The sequence below is a fragment of the Scleropages formosus genome, chromosome 14 (assembly GCF_900964775.1).
Source record: "Scleropages formosus chromosome 14, fSclFor1.1, whole genome shotgun sequence".
Classification (NCBI taxonomy): Eukaryota; Metazoa; Chordata; class Actinopteri; order Osteoglossiformes; family Osteoglossidae; genus Scleropages; species Scleropages formosus.
This window is the reverse complement of record NC_041819.1, coordinates 16,909,424-16,929,707: the sequence shown is the minus strand read 5'-3', so window position 1 is coordinate 16,929,707 and position 20,284 is coordinate 16,909,424. Positions and strand designations below refer to the sequence as shown.

Genomic DNA, 20,284 nt, shown 5'->3' with positions numbered 1-20,284 from the left:
TGTGGTTAACAAGATGGACTGATGAGAGACGGCCTGCGGACCCCGAACATCGTCAGTCTCTCAGGCCGTCACTGTTTGTTTGCACGATGTGGTACAGGACCGAGCACTTCTACCCTCAAACTTGCAAAAGGGGGACAGCAGATTGCTGGGTGGTCCAAGGTACCATGGCAACTCACAGGTAAGTGGAACAAAACCTTTGAATGGATGATTAAACCTGAGAATCTAGTTTTAAAAAAAAATCTGTGGTGATCACTTACAGACTATGGATAATCTCTCTGCTACCATTACTCTCCATTCACCAACAAATTTCAATAACCGCTTGTCCTGCCTATCCGGGAGGCAATGGGCGTAAGGCTGGGGGGCACACCCTGGAAAGGGCATCAGTTCATTGCAGGGCCACAACTAATTACCCAGGCACAGAGCCAGGCGAAGGTACCAGAAAAACTGCAAGGCAAGCATCTTGCTGAGGGGGATCGAACCAGCAACCGTCGGAGCCAAACGCAGCTGCTCCAACCACGACGCCACAAGCCGCCCCTCTCGCCATTCACCACTTTCAAAATAAAAATGCACAGTATATTTACCAGCTAGACTTCCAGTCATTTCTAGAAATGAAATCATAAATATGTCCCCTCTGTGTGCCAGTGATTGTCAAAGGGAGAGGATAAATTCAGTTTTAGCCAGTATCTTTGTCAGCTGGTGGTTACTGGACACGTTGTGGGCCACTTGGAAATCCTCAGCTCTTACTGCAGACAAACATCAAAGACACCATAATCAGTTCTTAAATCTCCCATACTTTGGCGAAAAGACAGACGAATACGTCAAGACCTTCTGCACATAATTAGTTGTCAACCCCTAGGATAAAATAACATGGGGCAGCAGGTGGCATTGTGCTTCAAGCCGCCACTTTGCACTAAAAGGGCGAAAGTTCAAATACCACTCCTACTGTAGTACCCTTCAGAAAGGTGGTTACCCTGAACTCATGCACTTTAAATTACCGTGCTGTATAATGGGTAAACAATTGTAAGTCGCTCTTAATAACATATTCTTCTAGAACAATTTTTGCAATTTCGTGACAAATTTGGTTGTGAGCAGGGTTGCATGGTAGTTCTCTTCGTGCTTCATCTGCGCTGACCCCTTTCAATGGGCCGATCATCAGCTAGGGCTGCTGTTCAGCGTTATCCTCCTTTAAACAGTTTACAACTCATACTGCAACCATGACTTGGAGAGGTACATATTTCACACACCCCTGTGAGTACGATTAATGCACCCAGAATTGGGGGGGACCTTCCCTCTTGTCCTCCTCATGTGCACACAGCATGGCTTATGATCTTATATTCGACCTTTACCCCGCCCACGCCCACTTCAGTCCAGTTCAATTCACTTCATTTTTTATAGAGTACTCTTGTCGACAGAGTGACACGGAGTGCTGGACAAAGTTACTGGGAATGATCCAATATTACAGGGTGTGATTTACATTTATTCCTTTAGCAGATGCTTTTCTCCAAAGCGATGTACATCTCAGAGAAAATCCAATTTGTGCATTACATTAGGAGAAAGAGAGACATAGTTGCAGACGTGATTCTTAGGTAAACTTAGTTTGTTTCTTTCCACTTTATGCACTTTATGTTCATTGCACGAGTAGGTGCATAAAACGCAGGATAGACGAATCATCACCTTCCTACAACTTTTAAAAAAAAAAATTTAAAAGGTACAGAAGCATTTACATATAATACAGGAGTAGCAGCTGTGTGAAGGCTTAGTGACAATCAACAGTCATAGTTAACTACAGAGTAATCCAACTGGCAGCTGAGGAGAGGAAAACAAAAGACTCCGAACTATAAAGAAATGGAGAAAAATAAACCTCTGGGGGTCCAAGAACCAGTGACTGACTACCTCTCTTGGGAATTCTAATGTAGCTGATGTACGATCACCCTGTCAGGGATGGTCATTTATGAACCATGGGGATCATCTCTGATATTAAGTGAATTTCATGCTGAACTTCAGCTTTGTGCTCATTCAGTAATCATAGAAAGATTTATGAAGGTAGTTGTTATGAACTGAGGACCCTGATGCCTTGATTACTTGACCACCATCATGGTGACCCCTTGACAAATTCCATGTGTTGGACATGGCAGGTGAGAACCACAAGCATCTACCCGGCGGCAGCGGCGGCAATGCTGGGGACAAACTGTCAGTCTAGACAAGCTGCCCAACAGATGTAACGAAATGTCTTGCAGGCTGTTTCTGCTCTCATAGAGCAGGGAGTTCTGAGAAGGTTTTCTGGAGTAGAGCTGTTCCAAGGGCAATAAAAATTAGCTTTTTATATATACGTGTATGTGTGTGTGTGTATATATATATATATATGCCTTTTATCAGTGTCCAGAATTAGTAATGGAGCATTATTTCAAGTCTTTTTTATGAGTTTTGATGTTAAGAATAGGCCCTCAGACACATAAATCCAACAGAATACCAAGAAGCTGCTCTTTGTTAATGTGAAAATGAAACTTGCAGTGGTCTGTATTTGTTTTAAGCAGCTGACAGACATTGACTTTGAAAGAGTGCAAACACAAAGAGTACTTGAAGACCGCGCAGAACGACACAGACACTGCAACCAAATGGGATGCAAATGCTTTGACACTCTCGTGCACTTGCATAATTAATCAAAAAACACTGTGAGTGCTTATTGTTTGATCGTGTACTTCTGCAGTTTCCCAAAAAGTGTTGTTTTAATTATCGAAGTCTCATTGCCTAAAAGGACACAGCAAAAGCACTGTAGACGTTGTAAAACGGCCTTGAAAGGGAGACTGAAAAATCAGACACCTTGCATATTGTAAAGCCGCCTTTCCCTAAAGAAACATCAAAAAGTGAAACTTTGTGAAACTTTGTGAAAGCTGTAAAACTCTCTTTCTGTAAAGGAAACAGGAGATCAGATACTTCTAGGAAGAAGAAAAAAAACGAAGCAGTTCTGTAGCTGGAGTCGAACTTTCAAATAAAAATGATCGCCGAGTTACCCTTTTATGTATCTACTAATAACTTACTTACTTTTCAAATAAATACACTACAATTGTCCCCAAACCAGCTTTCATTGTTAACCTACTTACAATAATTTACCCATTCATATATCTGGACAATTTTTGCTAATGCAGGATGAGTACCTTGAGCAAGGGTACTACAGCAGGAGGTGGGATTGGAAACTAAGTCCTTCAAGTCCAGCAGTGACCGCTCTAACCGCTAAGCTACATGCTGCCCCTGCTGTACATGACAAAACAAAACTGTATAGACAAAGAAAATTTAGCGATCGGTAACTGGCTTTTGGGATTGCAGTTTTCACCGTGATACTCTGTGTTAGGGAACCATACAATTTTACAACGAATTCGGTCTGGTAGGAACAACTCATTGCATTCATAATTCATTTCCATGGCAACTTCAGTTTGGTGGCATATTTGTAATTATAGGGTTACTTATCAATCTAACCTGATATTCACACACACACACATTTTCAGAACCGCCTGTCCCATATGGGGTCACGGGGAACCAGAGCCTACCCGGCAACACAGGGCGTAAGGCTGGAGGGGGAGGGGACACACCCAGGACGGGACGCCAGTCCGTCGCAAGGCACCCCAAGCGGGACTTGAACCCCAGACCCACTGGAGAGCAGGACTGTGGTCCAACCCACTGCGCCACCGCACCCCCCACCTGATATTCAGTCACATTAAATACGTATATTTGATCTATATGTCACATGTCGAAGTAGGCCATCTGCAAGAAAATGTTTTATTGTCTTTTACAGACATACTACGTGCTACAGATTTTGATGTTACACAATTTAGATTTTCATCTGCACTTAACTGTCATGAATGATAAAGTATGTCTGAAAAAAATCTAACGGAGACGTGGAAGCTTCAGTTGCAAAAGACATCTTGGCAAACGACTGACAGGATCTCGGCTTCTTTCCACAAACTTTGAAGGCTTTGTTTCGTGGTGTCTAAATGAAGGCCATACAAGGACAGTTTGTTCTGCTTTACTTCTATCCGGAGTGTAAGTTCTTCTCCTCCAGGACCACCGATAGACACTCCACCTGGCCAGCTGTGTACAGATGTGTGCAAAACTGCCTCATCCGTCACTCGCCGATGGGACTCCTAATCAAGCTTTTATTTGCATTCTGTCGCAGTGCTAATTGTGAAGGTTTAACGCTCTACATGGAGAACAAGCTTTGGCAGAAACAGGGCTTTTAGGGTTATGCGGGGGCCTCTTACGAGCTGTTGACAAGCAATGTGCTGCTGCAATGCAGAACCATTGTACTACATTGAAGTTTCAAGAAAAAGAATTAAGGAGGGTTTTCAGTCAACGTCCCCAATGCAATCATCAAAAGATGAACTTGTTATAGCATAAATTAATTCCCATAGCCGTTCCTGTGTCAGCCTCCAATGGTATCGCTCATATACCGCTTCGACGTTGAGCTCACCATTACCGATGTCCAAATGGACTGCCTGGCCTCAGCGGCAGATGCTGTCAAGGAAAGACGGTGAGCACACACTACCAGCGAAAAGCGCGAGTACGCTCGCTGGAAACAAGTTCTCGATTAGGAAAAGGGTTTGGTCATGGCCGGCTTTTCGGCGGCGGTTCCCACACATGGAGGACATTTGTGGTTGATTTGCTTTCGCTCTCCGGTCCAGTTCGTCCCTCACAAATACTGGCCAGGTTGCACAGGTGTGCTCAAACTTTCGATCGGTACTGTACATCGATCCCGTACGAGCCAAGAACAATCTGAAACAACGCATAAAACACACGGGTCCCTGACAGCGCAGCAGATAAAGGATTCTCTTTCGACGGTGTCCAAAACCAACTCCGGAGACGGTTCCCCTTTAAGGGGTTAAACCGAAAGCTCGGCGGCTGCGAATTGCTGTACCGTTCCTCTCCCAAAATACCATCTCATTTACTCTTGGGAATTAGCTAATGTGAGAGGTATTTATTTCAGGACGATATCAAAGAATTGGAAAACTCAAAGCAGCTGTTCTTAAAGATCCATTTAATTTTTGAATTGTTGCGGAGGTGGGAGGGTTTCATGGGGTGACATCTGTGTGTGTTTGGGATTGGCCTGTTAGCGAAGGAATTAGGTAGTTCGGCCATAAACCCGAGCAGGGCTGCGGCGTTATGTAGAGGAAAGGAGCACTTTTAAACAAACGGGCTTTTCTGCGAAAGCAACGTGCCGATAAAAAAGGTTCTTATCGGAACGCGTGACGGGTAACAGGAAAGAGCGCTCAGACTAAAACCCAGACCGCTTGCGATTTAAGCATTGTTGGTGAGATCTGCCGCTTTGGACAGGATGATGTATAAATACATAGAATGATGCTTAGGGTTTGGAAGCTGGAGGTCAGGGGTTACGTGGCCTAGCGGAGTGAGCATCGTCAGGAATACCTTCCAGAAAATCCTTTGCGAACACCCCATCCACGCGCTACAAGTTAAACAAGATGTTCAACGATAAGTGCGAGACTAAACCCGAACTCGACTTTTCATCAGAATGCGTAAACAAGAAGCTGTGCATGCTAAGCACTGTATATATACACACACATGCGATCGCAAGACCCGGTAAACACGCGTGCATGTACAGGCTTTCTACCAGCCTCGTGGTCATATTATTATGGCGCGGTACCGTAGATCTGCGGAGGAAAAGCCTCTCATGTGGCTCCGTGCGCATCGGTGTACGGTCACACAAACAACAATCAGAGGAGGATGTAACACGATGTGGCCGCATGTGTTTTCACAAACAGAGAGCACAAGCAGGGCTTAGTCATTCTCATTCTAATTTTATTTCTAAATAAAAAGACTTTCAGAGCATTTGGGTCGAATAGTGATATAAACAGGTAAAATACTTCAAAGTATAAACAGTAGAACAGAGTTAAGCTTTTCGCGTCGTCTTCGCTTTTTTTTTTTTTTTTTTTTTCCTCGTGCTCCTCTTCCCTTCACAAAACAGGAGGCTGCGGATGTAGAATGAAAGCTCGTATTTCTTTATTGGGTTCAACATTTGGGCAGAGACTCTCGGGACCGGAAAACACAACGGAAACAGAAAACGTTACAGGTACAGGTTAAGACTCGAAACACAGATATGATAATATTTGTCGTACAACCGAATCAAATAGCACAGTTTCCAAACCATCTGAGAAAATAAACATTATTAGAACTAGTGCAAAAAAGTTCTAAACATTAAAGCACAGTGTATAAAATGGCATAAGATGTATTCCCCTTAAAGAATACAGGCTTAGCAGAGACGTCTACATCGCTATCTTCCTTCCTTCCAGCACAACAGAGGATTTTTCTCCCCTTTAACGCTCCCGTAAAGAGGGTCCGCGGTTCGACCGGAGGGGAAACACCCAATTACAATGTCTAGGAAAGAACAGTACAAGTGGCCTTTTCGCTGATGCTATATATTGTACGGTTATGTGCCTCTGAGCCTCTTTTTCACGATCTCATATTTTCAGCAATAAATTTGCTTTCTGCAGAACACACCATTTATGTTCCAGCTTTGTTTCTTCTGGGTTTATACGATGGCAAAATTCTGATTACAGCTGAAGGGCGACGCCGCGTTCGTTCACATGCGAGAGCTGCCAGCGTCACGTGCGACGCTGCCGTTTGATGGCGTACGGATGTATAACTTTTTGCGATTGGCAAAAGCTTGCGCCCACTTTTTAGGCTCAATTTTTCTTTTCCAAATTGATGCTAAAGTTATTTCTAAAGGATACGTGCTGATTTTTGGAGAGAATAAAATCGATACACATATCTTGACTGAATTTTTGGAGAGGAGAGAATCATTCCTTCTCATTTTGAACTTGTTCATTAAAAAAATACAGTTTTTTTTTTTACATCCCCAAATTCAAATATGTTTATTTGATGCCTTTGTCCAAGGTAACAATTTTAGACTAGAGACTTTCATGTTGATTTACCTGTTCACAGAGCACGGCATTTTTACTGGAACAATTCAAGATAAGTACAACATCCTGGGGACTTTCACAAAAAAAAGAAAAAAAAAAAAAAGAAAATTAAATTGCACACGACTCATGTTTCATTAAAAAATTGGAGCGATGTTGACTTCAAAGAAAACCACACCGTGGACAGAAAGTTCAGTTCAGTTTCACCCTAACAAAGAGGAACATGCACGAACGGTTTATAAGAACTTCTGCAATCAACGTGTGCAGTCTTTCACCTTAGCAGCGATAGCCCAGACCATCTCAGAAAAACCGATTCGACACCCCTGTATAAAGTTCATGCACATAAAAAAATATCTGCAGAAAGTGGGAGGACCTTATCGGTGCGCAGAATTTAGAAAGAAAGAGAGCGCGTTACAGGTTGTCGGATCTGAACCGGCCGAGCTGGGAACGGAACCGGGAGAGCGTTCGCGTTTCTACCGATATTGGGAACACGCATCCCACGACGTACCGAAGTGCAGTTCTCCAGCTCCTGCTGTCACTCACAGTCCCACACTGAGAAAAAGGCCACTTGTACCCAAAGCTTTCCGCGAAGCTGCGGCGCGCCTTCGCCTTTCGGAAGAGGCTCACCTCTTCGCGACGCCCCACCCCCCACCCCAAAATGACCGCGAGGCTTCGCTCGGCGCCTCCCCCGCCGCATCCCTCGGTGGACTTTCCGCTCCTTGTCTCGCGAGGGGCGAGAGATGGCGGCGGCGTTTACTCCTCCCTGGCCGAGCTCTCCTCCATGGGCCTCAAGGCCTCCAGGCTGACCCCGCTGTGGTCGGCGACGGCGGAGAAAGTGACGACGGTGTGCAGTAGGATGAGCACCAGCACGCACAGCTTGAAGCGGCTGCTGTAGAGGCGCGCGGCGGCCGACGCGGCCTGGGACGAGCGCCGCGGCCCCGTCGCGGAGCCGGGGGGCGGGGCCGACGTGCCGTAGGGACCTTCCCCTGCCGGGTCACACCCTCTCCATCTGACGTCGCAACACTCTGGCTCTGCATTGGTTAAATGGTTTTCTAGTAGCCCTGCAGCAAGGGGGTGGGGAAGGGGAATACATGAGCAATGAGCAAAGACACGTGTTTCACACGCAACACCTGCACTTTTATCACAAGCACAATTGCAACGCGAAGCGAGTCTTGTAAGGAGAGCCGCGACGCGATCGTGAGCAACGTAGGCCCGAGCCGGAGGGCACGGCGGACGTACGGCGTAGCGCGCACGCAAGTCATCTTCAGCGTTCGGGAAAGGAGCCGAATGTGAAAATCATAAGCCGGAAGTAAACATTACAACGGAAAACAGTCATCTTGCTTCCTCCACGTTTCATGCAGCGAGAGCGACGAATTGTCCGTGTATTTAATAACACTGCATCCTGCACGCGCTCAACTCTCGTACGGCAGGGTCCCGCGATGCAAAACGCCGCTGCGGCAGCCTATGAAAATACCGCAGTATTCAGCACAATGGCACTTCCGCCTGTTAAACATCATTTTCATTCATTGTCGCTTTACTTCCACAGCGGATACGTTGTGTGAGAGGAGCTCTCTGTACAAATAAACTTAGCCGAATTGAACGTTTTATACAGTGTTCCTTCAGTTCACTACCGCGGTCACTCTTCTTCCATAACAAAACGAGCCATATATTTCCTACCTCCTGCCACGCTGGAAATCTCTGCCAATCACAAGCTCCGATTAAGGTAAATATAAATCACAAACGAAAGAGCACATTCAATACTGCTATTTATTCATTTAGCTGATGTTTTTCTTTAAAATAACTTAGAATGTTACTTTTGTACACTAAGACACTTGCAATTATTTACCCATCATCAATACAGCTGGGTAATCATTAGTGTTTGTTTATATAAGGGGACTAGAGCAGGTTCCTTCAGTTCAAGGGTCTAACCATTAAACTACCTGTTCAGTCTTAATACTAACTTTTAATAAAGTATAAATATAATAAAGAATAAACATGTAATAACTAATTTGATTATTTACATTATGCGAACAGGTTTACTAACATTAATAACCTTACAATAGAGTAAATAAAGTCTTAATCTCATAATCTGTTATAAATAATTTGTTAATAACACTACAGGGTGGTTCTGACAGTACAGTGTACAGTATAGTGTGATTTGCAAAATGAAGGACATTGGCAATGATCTTGTGAACTTTCTTTCAGTCATCGCAATGGCTCCATCCAGTGTATCCCCTGTCCCGCGCCCTGTGCCTCCAGGCCAGACTCAGGATATTCGCAACTCTTTATTACAGTAATGGTTATTGATGAATGGATGAAAAAAAAAGAAAGATATGCTAGAAATAATGATTTTGCTATAAATGTTATAAATACCACTTATTTTGGTATTTTAATGAATTTTAGGTGAAACCTTTTTCTTCCATAAGGAATAATATGATTTCAACCCTCTTGCAATGGGAATTTGCCTAATGGGCTGATTTCACAGAATGAATTAACCCTGTTACGTGAGCAGTGCACACACACACACACACACACACACACACACACACACACACACTGCTTGCTCCAACTGGGATCACCGTGAACTGGAGCCTAACCTGGCAACAAAGGGCTCAAAGCCGGAGGGGGAGGGGACACACCCAGGATGGTGCCAGTCCATTGTAAGGCACCCTAAGCAGGACTCGAACCCCAGACCCACCAGAGAGTGGGACCCGGTCAGACCCGCTGCGCCACCACACCCCCCTTGTGAGCAGTGCGTTTATATTAATTTATACATTTCCAGCATAGGTCAGATTAAGTCAGACACACCTTTTTATGACTCTTTACGAACCTAAACATGATTAATTTTTACAATTACCGTCAACAGACTGAACTTTTCCAGCAGAGGAAAACCCAAGTGGGAAGATACAGATGAGGAAGGCAAGTGGGTTCCCTTCCACTGCGAAATGCCTAAAGAGCTCAGTAGGGGGCAGCGTTCACACACTTTACCATGAAACGCTGCAGTGGGGGGGACTGGCTTTCCGCTCCGTTTATACGCCTGTTTACTGAATGCCAAACGCGTACGATCACTGGACTCTTTATCTTTTACGTCCCCTACCGCAAACCGTTCAATCATATGTTCAAGGGTTTCGGAATGTAACAAGACCACTTCGTTATAAAGTTTACTAAAACTAATAATTCCTTAACATTACTAATATTTCCTGGCAAAAATTGTTAAACTTTTTCCCCACACACATCGTCTGAACCGCTTATCCCATACGGAGTCGCGGGGAGCCGGAGCGTAACCCGGCAACACAGGGTGCAAGGCCGGAGGGGGAGGGGACACACCCAGGACAGGACGCCAGTCCATCGCAAGGCACCCCAAGCGGGACTCAAACCCCAGACCCACCGGAGAGCAGGACCCGGTCCAACCCGCTGGACCACCACGCCCCCCCTAAACATTTTCAGTTCATCAGCATTCAGTACAACTTACTCTATTTGACCAATTTATATTTCTGGCTATTTTTTTTTACAAAAGCAACGCAGGATCAGTACAACGTTCAAGAATTTTACAGGAGTTGACGGAGTGGAGGTGGAGACTGAACAGACAACCTACTGGCACACCTACTGTATAGCGAAGCCCTATATTTCACAATTAGTTACGTTCCACGGTACTTTACATGTCCAGTAATATTTAACAGAGGAAGCTGGAGAATCTGCGTTGCACAAGTTTTGCAGACTTTGCTCCCATGTTTGGTTCTCATCTCAACAACCCCCCACAATCCCTTTGTGGATCCCGGAGGGCAGAACGGTGTTCTCGGTGCGAACACACACCCGTAGAGACGAGGCAGGGGGCGCTTACCTGTACAGATGAAACTGGATAACCCCCCATAGACCAGGTCGTCGTTGTCGGGTAACACAAAGGGGCACCGGGTCTGGACCTCCAGACAGTATTGCTTGCAGGGAATCCTGTGGTGGCACTGGCTCTGGGTCACGTTGAAAAATTCCGAACATAACCAGGCTTTGTAGACTACCTGCGAAGAAGAGTCGACACAGGAGACGAGAGTGAAGCGTGAGCAAAAACAAAACGACAAAACGTCGCCCCGGGGAAGGCCAGGCCTGCAAACCGTCCCCAAATCTTACGTCGACTCCTTTTTGCCTGCGTTCGTTCACGCCGCGTGGACAACTGCCGAGATGCGCGTTTGTGCGTGCCGCCACGGGCGTACGCGTAGCGCAGGCGCGATCGCGGCCATCCCGTTCCGTCTCCGCGCGGCCGGCGCGTCTCCCCGAAAGAACGACAGATGCGGCCGTACCGCACGTCGACGGCCCCCTGCGCGGCGCTCTGCGAAACAGCACCTCGCTCCTAATTAACGGCGAGGGCCCCTTTGAAGCAAGAACGGTTCCGGTCGCCCCGTCGGCCAGCGTGCGCGTGTACGCGCGTGTGCGGTTGTGTTCCGGCGATGAAAATGGAATGACGGGATTGTTCTCATCAACAGCGTACCTCCTAAGGACGACCCTCGGTGGAGTCGACACCGCAGGAATATTCAATTAGGGCGAAGGGAAGTTTTTTCCAGCTGACCGCCCTTCACAGCGACACTGCCGAAGAATGCCCCTCCCACCACCACCATCACCCCCACGCATACAAACTTGTTCCCCTGCATCGTTCACGTGTCCACATCCCATCGAAATCTGGCCAAATCTCGGACTCAGAGCCACATCCATAGTGAGTTGGGCTGTAGTGGGAACCTACGATTACCCCCCCCAAGCCCTTAAGTATCATCCAGTAGCATTTTGCCCAACAGCCACTCTGAGGAAAGATTGCTCGATTGTCCCTTAGTGTCTCCTACACGTGTAGCCCGCTGAACCTTCAAGGAAAATAAACATAGAAGCAATTAAACGAGTGAATTACTGGCCTTATTTTTATATTAAGACTTATCCAGACAGTATGGTCCACATGGAGCTCAGTACCTACAGGAGCGAAGCACTTCTGACAAGAGCACTCAGTTCCTCCACCTCTGGCTGCTTGGTGGTCCCACTCACAAGAAGTCCAAAATCAAAAGTCTGCAGGTTCTCGGCCTGGGTTTCGATGTAGCGGAATGAGCTCCCCCTCTCTCACTCAGAACTGCTGAATCCCCATCGACATTCCACAAGGGTCTCAAAACTCATCTCTTTGGGACTAACTCATCCCCTGATCTCCTGGTATGAACTGCTGTGGCACCACACCATCTGTCCCAACCACTTCTGCATTTCCCATCAATCCTATAGGCAGCTACCCATGTGACGTACACCAACAGTCAGGGTGATGCCAGGCCAACAAGCTGGACTTCCACAGCCCTGTGTCCATATATAAAGCTCTTCGTAACTTCAGAGACAAGCACCTGCAAGAGGCATGTCAGCGTAAACGTATGATCAAGCAGTGGGAGGCAGATTGTCTTGCGACATTATTAACGCTGTTTTTACACTACCCTTTCAGAAAAAGATAACAAAGAAATAGCCAGAAAATAACAAAAAGGGCCAGAGAGTCCTGAGCACGGAGGTGCCATCTAACTGCGTATTCAAACAGTTCAGGCTGTTTATTTCCATAGTAACTGCGATCATGCTAGCATAGGCTTTCCTACACAAAATTAAGGTAATTAGATCTATTATACACTCTTGGGGATTTCGTTGCCAGCTTTCGAGAAAATGATGGGAAAGCAGAGCGACTTGTAAGTATCGGCTCAGCGTGGACCGCTGGATTTCGGTCGACCGCTGCCATGGAAACGGTGTTCTCACGATGCTATTAAACTATTATCTGAGCTTTGCTTGATTGCAAAGGGCCACTCCGCTCAGGCAGCCCTTGGGCGCCCTTCTGGGACCTCTTACCCTGCTGCGATCGGTGGCGCAACAACTTGTCAGGATCCGGGAAAACCAAAAAAAGATTTGCTCAAGTACTCAAATGAGGTATAAATACGCTTACTTGAGTACTAGGGAGGACAAGCAAACTAACGCTGCTGTATCATGTGCCGGAAATATTTTAACATATTCACTTTATGTTCTGACATATAAAATTAGTTTAAAAATTACTTTAAATCAACATATATTTTGGCTAGTAGGGGGTGTGGTGGCGCAGTGGGTTAGACTGGGTCCTGCTCTCCGGTGGGTCTGGGGTTCGATTCCTGTTTGGGGTGCCTTGTGACGGACTGGTGTCCCGTCCTGGGTGCGTCCCCTCCCCCTCCAGCCTTACGCCCTGAGTTGCCGGGTTAAGCTCTGGCTCCCCACAACCCCATATGGGACAAGCGGTTCAGAAAGTGTGTGTGTATATATATATATTATATTTTGGCAGCACGGTGGTGGAGCGAACTGGCTCAGCCTGAGTGAAGTTTGCATGTTCGCCCCGTGTCTGCTTGTGTTTCTTCTGGGTGCTCTGGTTTCCTCCCGCAGTCCAAAGAAATGCGGTTCAGGTGCAGCGGCCGCACTAAATTGCCAGTAGTGTTCCAATGAACGAATATGTGTGTATGTGAGACAGTGTGACTAGCCTGTGATGGTCTGGCATCCTGTTCAGGGTGTCCCCTCCCCAGCCTTGTGCCCAGTGATTCTGGGACAGGTTCTAAGTGTCATAGCGTATAAACCTAACTTTGGACAAAGGCCAATGGCGTGAGCTGAATACGGCTAACGGTCAACAATGGTCACGGATGATATTTTTAATGGTGCAGAAGTAGTGTCCTGTGTGTGCGCGCTGTGCTCTGGACCGCCGCTGCTTGCTTGACCGAGTCCCTTCCAGCAGTGGGCAGATGAACAGGCAGCATTTGGCGCGAACCCGTAGGTCTGAACGTCAGCCGAGTCGTCCGAATCGCAGTTACGCTCCATAAACCGGAGCAACGCGTGGGGCCCCCGGGGGTCACGGCGCAGCGGCTGTACGCGGCGTCCCTCACCGCGTGCTTCTACAGCGCTCACTTTGAACGTTGGCCGCCTGTCGATAAGGGCTCCATGTGCTTTCTCTCCGCAGGCCTGGCGACGGAGTAGCGTGGCTCCCATCCAGCGAGCACATGTGGAATCATGGTAGCGTCCATGTGCCGCGCACGCCGCAGACACATGGATGTGCGTTCGATCGGTTCGGCTGCGTCGTCCAGATCGGCGCTGGATCACATCCAGACGAGCGTCTACTCCGAGCTGCACTTTCGCTCCACTTTTTTTCCACCACGTCTGAAAGCGCAAAGTTCTGGCAGCTCAACCCCCATGACCTTTCTGCAACCGGAACCCTGGTCCACACTGGCGGCGGCATGCGCCGCTGAGGCTCTGACAAGCAGGCGTCCCTTAAACCGCTCCAGTGGAAGGTAAAGAGAGGGATTCATGTGCTTTTACGTGCCAGAGCCCAGAGCCCCTTGTCAAACTGCTGGAGAGCCTAGAGACGCAGGGCAGCTGAATAACCAGCAGCACAACTAGTACTTTGTGCATAAGGACAAACACCTACTGGGAATAAAAATCTATCTTTTCCTTATAAATATTCCTATATGTAAGAACTAAAAGAACACTTGACATTGTTTACTTTTTTAGCATATATGCTTTTTATTTTTGTGTCGCGGGTATTTTAAGAAGGTGGCAGAGCAGGCAGCGCTGGTGCCTCCCGGCTCCTGGGCTGTGGGTCTCAGTTCAACTTCCCATGTTTGCAGGGGTTAATGATCATAAACACTTTATGATGTAACATTTCTAAATACATCTGAACTTGAACAGCAGCTCCATCAAGAAAAAAACATGACATTTATTAATTCAGCAGATGCTCTTCTCCAAAGCGGCGTACATCTCATAGAAAACACAACGTGCATGTTACGTTAGCAGGACGAGAGACTTAGATACGTGATTTTTAAGTGCAGTTAGTTTCTTTCCACCATCTGAACCAACATACATTTATTCCTTTAACTAATGCTTGTCTCTAAAGCAACTTATAATGCTAAGCTACTTAGAGTTATTTACCCATTTAAACAGTGGGGCAATTTCAGGGTAAGCACATCATTCAACGGTACTACAGCCAGAGATGGGGATCAACCCTACAACCTTGGGATTCACAAGTACTAGTGCTAACCACTACGCTACCAGCTGGCCCAGAAGTCTATTCCATCATACGAGTAGTTACATAAAACTTCATCCGAGTAACAATGATTCACAAAACTGTAACAAACATTTACATCACGCGTTGCCAATATGAAAGTTACAGTTTGGTGTACCGAAAATATAGAGAGAAAAAGCAAGTACCAAAAGTAATGGTTTTCCGAGATAAAGCAAAGTACTGTCGCTTCACAATCTGAAGGTCGCTTGTTTGAATCCCTTACCTGCTGTACTACTCTTGAGCAAAGTACTTAGTCGGAATTAACAGAGTAAGAATACCCTGCTGTATACAGTGGCCAATCACTGTAAAGCTGAATAACGCTATACTGTATGTCATCTTGCACAAAGGAGTTAGTTAAATAAAGAAAATGAATAAAGTAAGTGCAATATTCCCCTTTACAAACAAATCCAGTTAGAGCACATTATTTAAAATCTGACAGATCATTTAAAGACAATTCGCTAGAAACATTGTACAGGTGTGAAGAGTGAAGCACAGGGAGGTTTTCATCTCTGCTGCTCACCAGAGACTGAAAGGTGCCAGATACTGCAGTGAAACATGTAAGGAGAACGTCAGCAGTGCACTGTAAACAGCAGAAGGTATTAGAATGCAGTACAGTGAGGGGTCCCTGTTCATAAATCATGGGCAACATGCTGTGCCCTGGACGTCACACACGAACACACGGAAACGGCTTGAGAAGCTTTCACCTCAAATCACTGCATTTTACTTATCTTTTACGGGTTCATTTTCACTCAGACAGTACTAAGCAGAGGATGGGTAGAAGATACCTGGAAGTGCACCTTACCGTATTATTATTATTATTATTATTATTATTATTATTATTATTATCTTGTGCTGAATAAGGTACTTATAACAATGACAAATGACTGACTGACTAATGGACCGAATCAATGAATGACAGAATGAATGAAAGAAAGAATGACAGTATGACCAGCTAAATATTATATTGCTTTTTTTTACTGTATAACTATACACACACACACATTTTCAGAACCGCTTGTCCCGTACGGGGTCACGGGGAACCGGAGCCAACCCGGTAACACAGGGCGTAAGGCCAGAGGGGGCGGGGACACGCCCAGGACGGGACGCCAGTCCACCACAAGGCACCCCAAGCAGGACTCAAACCCCAGACCCACCGGAGAGAGGACTGTGGTCCAACCCACTGCGCCACCGCACCCTCTGTATAATTATATTTCTAGTTTATTATATTTTTTACCATTATATTTTTACCTTACCTTATTTTATTTTATCCTATTTTTATAATTTACATATACTTTATATTTCTGTAGTATCTTTCAAATTTTTTTCATTTGTATTTCCTTATTTTTATTATCTCTACAATTAATATGTATCACGGACAGTCGGAAAAGCATTTCACTGCACGTCGTACTAAGTATGGTTGTGTATGCGACAAATAAGGTTTGAATTTGAATGACTGAATTAAGGACAGAATGAATAAATGACTGAATGAGTGAGTGAGTGAGTGAGTGAACGAAGGACTACATAAAGAGGTAAACACAGTGAAAAGTGAAATCGGCCCAACGATAAACAACGCGGCATATTTTGGCCGTAGCCAACAGCTGTAACTATGACGAACAAGATGTTGTTTAAATATGACATTTCCCCACGGATAGAGTCTGTCATACATGTTCTCCTTCCCTGCCAGCGGTCTGGCCATGACTCAATACACTTTTCCCAAGTGATGCTCCTCTCCAACATATGATTCCCATTTTTCGACACTGTCACGGGGGCCCCGCCGTATGACTACCCAAGGTGTTTATTTTATGAATCCTTTACCGTTTCGGAGAGCATTTATTTGAAGTTTGGAAACTTCGTGACCTCACTTGGCTTGGCTCGCACCTCACTGTAAACACTGAACACACATATGAAATTCTGCAGTTCCTCAACGTTCTAGAGCGGCTACATTCATTCGGTGACTTACAGTTATGCCCCCTCCCAGCCCACCTTAGGAAGGGAACGCCTTCCTGAAAATCATTTCGTAAGGTAACTTCTCATAACGTCACAGGACGTAATTATCAACGGAAAACACTTTCGTGCATCCTTGAGCCCTAAAATTATGCTAAAAAATAGCCGAATCCTGTTAAAACGAACAGAATTGCAGACGGTTTCCAGGTCATGTAATATGTGACTTACATACACTGGACTTAAAAACATGCTAAGAAATAAAAAAAAACGCCAGAAGGTTATTGGCAGAAATCCCAAAGTGCGGAAAATTTGCTGCTGCCTTGCAGTGACAACGAAGATGTACAAAATGGCCACATAAATAAGTAAATATATTTCTTACATTATATTTGTTTACAATAACATCGTAAGTCAGCTTTGATAAAGGCGCCAGCTAAATTCTAGTTAAAAAAACGCTTTCGGTGTGAGCCAGATGACACCGTAAATGTACGTAAATGCCGCTCAGATGGCGGGAGACAAAAAACGAAATTCCATCCTCGTAAAATGCAAAGAAGTGTCCAGTCAGCAGAAGAAGGGCTGTTAAATAAAACTCCTTGTCGTTAAAATCTCTTATTTCAGCGGACAACTATACCCATTTCTAAAGCTGGGTCATTTTTACTGTATCTACTGAGGGTAAGTACAGTATCTTGCTCAAGAGTACTGCAGCAGGAGGTGAGGTTCAAACCCGGGCTCTTCAAGCACGAAGGCGGCGGCTGTAACCGTTACGCCACCTGCTGGCCTATGCGTGCAATTGAAATTGAAAGCCCCTTGTTGCCTTTTACTGTTATGGGTACGAAGCGGACTAAGCGCCTTCGCCGCGGACCAGGCCGGTGGGCTGGACACATTTTATTCCCATCAGCGCTCGCCCGTGCTTCACTTTGCCCGTGGCCTTCGGAAGAACTTAAAAGGCTGCTGGGACGAGGAGATCCCTTGACCCCCGAGCGGCTGCACGAGAAAAAAAAACCAATGAAAACAAAGATGGCAGCCTTCGACGCTGGCTGCGGGCACACGTTTCACTTTCTGCGAGGCAGAAGAGCCGCAGAGGGCCGCGTTAAAAACGGCGAGGTGTGGGCGCGGTCCGGATAATGCTTTCCCGGGTAATCGGATTACCCTCGCAGGGGAATCTTCCCGGAGTCAATTAAAGCAGCTCTTCCGCGCCGTTCTTTTGGACATCGCAGCAGTAAAGTGCTGGCCGTTAGCGAGTTTGTTGCTAACTCCGCGAAGAGAGGAACGACGGCTCCGCTCTGTGGGTGACGCCTGCGGGACGGCCGTTCCGCGCCTTCACGAGTAACGTCTCGCACGCGCGCAGCGTAACCGCTCTGCCCGCGTCCACCAAGCCACCCCCTCCTCCCATTCTGTGGGTAACCCAGCCTCGAACCCAGCGCCAGCCGAGACAGGCCAGCATGCGGCGCAGCGATTAGGACTGCTGCCTGCCCTTGAAGGATGCGGGTTTGAATCCCACCTGTTGCCATAGTACCCTTAATCAAGGCAGTTCCCCTGCATCAGAACAGCAAAAATAAAATAGGTCTGGTAAATCACTGCAAGTAGCTCGACACTGTAAGTTGCTTCGGAGAAAACTGTGATCTCGATAGTTAAAAAAAATAAATAAATTAAAAAAAAAACCCTCTCCGAGCTCGGCTGCACATCCAAACGCTCGCAAGTCCGTGCACTTAAGTCGCTGTGCCACCGCTTCATTATTCGTTGTGCGAGCACACAAAGTCTCCCTCCAGGAGCAATTTGCACAGTTTACAATTTCACATTTCATTTCACAGCTGGACAGTTACTGTAGCGGCTCGAGTGCATCACCCTAGTGTACAAACACAGTTTACCTTCCGGGATCACCGGCTTCCAGCCTCGCTCTCTAATGCCCTCCTGCCAGTTGGCACCTTGTGGTCAAGCAGCGGTCACACGCGCCGCCTGCCCACAATCAGTCGGATTATTGACCGTTATGCCGAGTCGGACAGATCAAAAACGAATGGAAATATGAGGGAAAAAAGCATGGCAGAGACAGAAACAATGCAGGACACACACACACACACAGAGCTATGGGAGTCCTGAGGCACCCTCCGGAGGGAAAGCATGTTTTTTAAAAAGCTTTCAAATACACATTTCTGCAGGCATATCTTACATCGGAAGCAAAATATAATGCTTGTAAATGGGAACCGCAAACAAGATTGTGATTATTTATTTTTACAGCTTCTTTCCACACTACCGCATGACTGTTACTTTATTTGTGTAATGTTTTTACTTAGAGCCTATTACTATACTTGTTTTTTTTTTTTATTTCCCCCTAGAAACGAATATACAAACTGAAACGCACACACATTTATTTTAATTTACATCGTGTGGCTTGCAGAGATTCGCACAGTCGGCCGAAACTGCTCAGCGTTCACTAGTTAGTTAACCGCAGCTTAGGACAGCAGCTAACTAGTATTTCAAGCTGAAGTGCAACACAACTTGCTCACATATTTCATTGCGTTTTTCCAGACGTTGGGTTAATGTGTCCGACGAATAACGCGGGGATATTTCAATTGAGCACCAAATGTATCAAGTGCATGTGTTTGTGTCTCTCGCAGCGGGTGAGGATCCTAATGGGATATGGAAGAAACACACCAAAGAGGCAGACGGGGTAAATAGACTGATATCAAAAAAAAAAATGTAAGAAAATGATGAGCGGTTACCCCGCGGCTGTTGTGCCCCTTCTCACCAGCAGGGGTCACAAGTGTCACACTTTCACTATGAGAAATCTTGGCCTCCTGCTGAGGTGGGGGGTGAGGTGGGGTGGTGGCGGATGCTGTCAGGTGAAGATACTGTACCACCCCTTGTGTGATGCGCTGTCTCCCAACTGTAAGACTTGCACGGTACTGTTCTGGCAAAAATTACCGAAAGCAAAGACGTGCTATATTTGCTTTTAAGCCCTTCAAATTTAGGCATCTGGCTGGAGGAGTGTGACAGGTAAACCAGTTCATTCAGAGAACTTTCCTCTAATACCAACATCTTCATTTGTTTTACTGACACTTGCTCATTTCACTGACGCTTCTTTCCACAGCTACTTACTTATGGCCTTTCCGCAGCAGGGTAATTCCAGCGGTACCAATTAAGAGTAAATACCTCGACTGAGGCTTCTGCAGCCGAAGATTAAATTCGAACCCGAGTCCTTTGAGCGCAAAGCAGCTGTAACCTCTATGGCACTTGCTGCTTCACTGGTACTGGTTATTATTCTGATTTGAAGTGCAATGCACCTCCCTAAGGTATTTGTCATATATAATATATATATATATGTATACATGAAACAACTATATCTATGGACAAGTAA

The 20,284-nt window shown here is 46.0% G+C and overlaps 1 protein-coding gene across 2 annotated transcripts in view; it reads right to left on the bottom strand.

The window, feature by feature from the left end:
* Positions 1–7,051: 7,051 nt before the first annotated feature.
* The window catches only part of nalf2 (NALCN channel auxiliary factor 2), an 85,437-nt gene continuing 72,204 nt past the window's right edge, over positions 7,052–20,284 (bottom strand). For both annotated transcript variants that reach the window (XM_029257729.1, XM_029257728.1), the window contains 2 exons: positions 10,768–10,939; positions 7,052–7,987 (listed from right to left, as the gene is read on the bottom strand). In XM_029257729.1, coding sequence (XP_029113562.1) covers positions 7,680–7,987; positions 10,768–10,939 — 480 coding nt within the window. In that variant the 3' untranslated portion in view covers positions 7,052–7,679. The remainder of the gene's footprint in view (positions 7,988–10,767; positions 10,940–20,284) is intronic.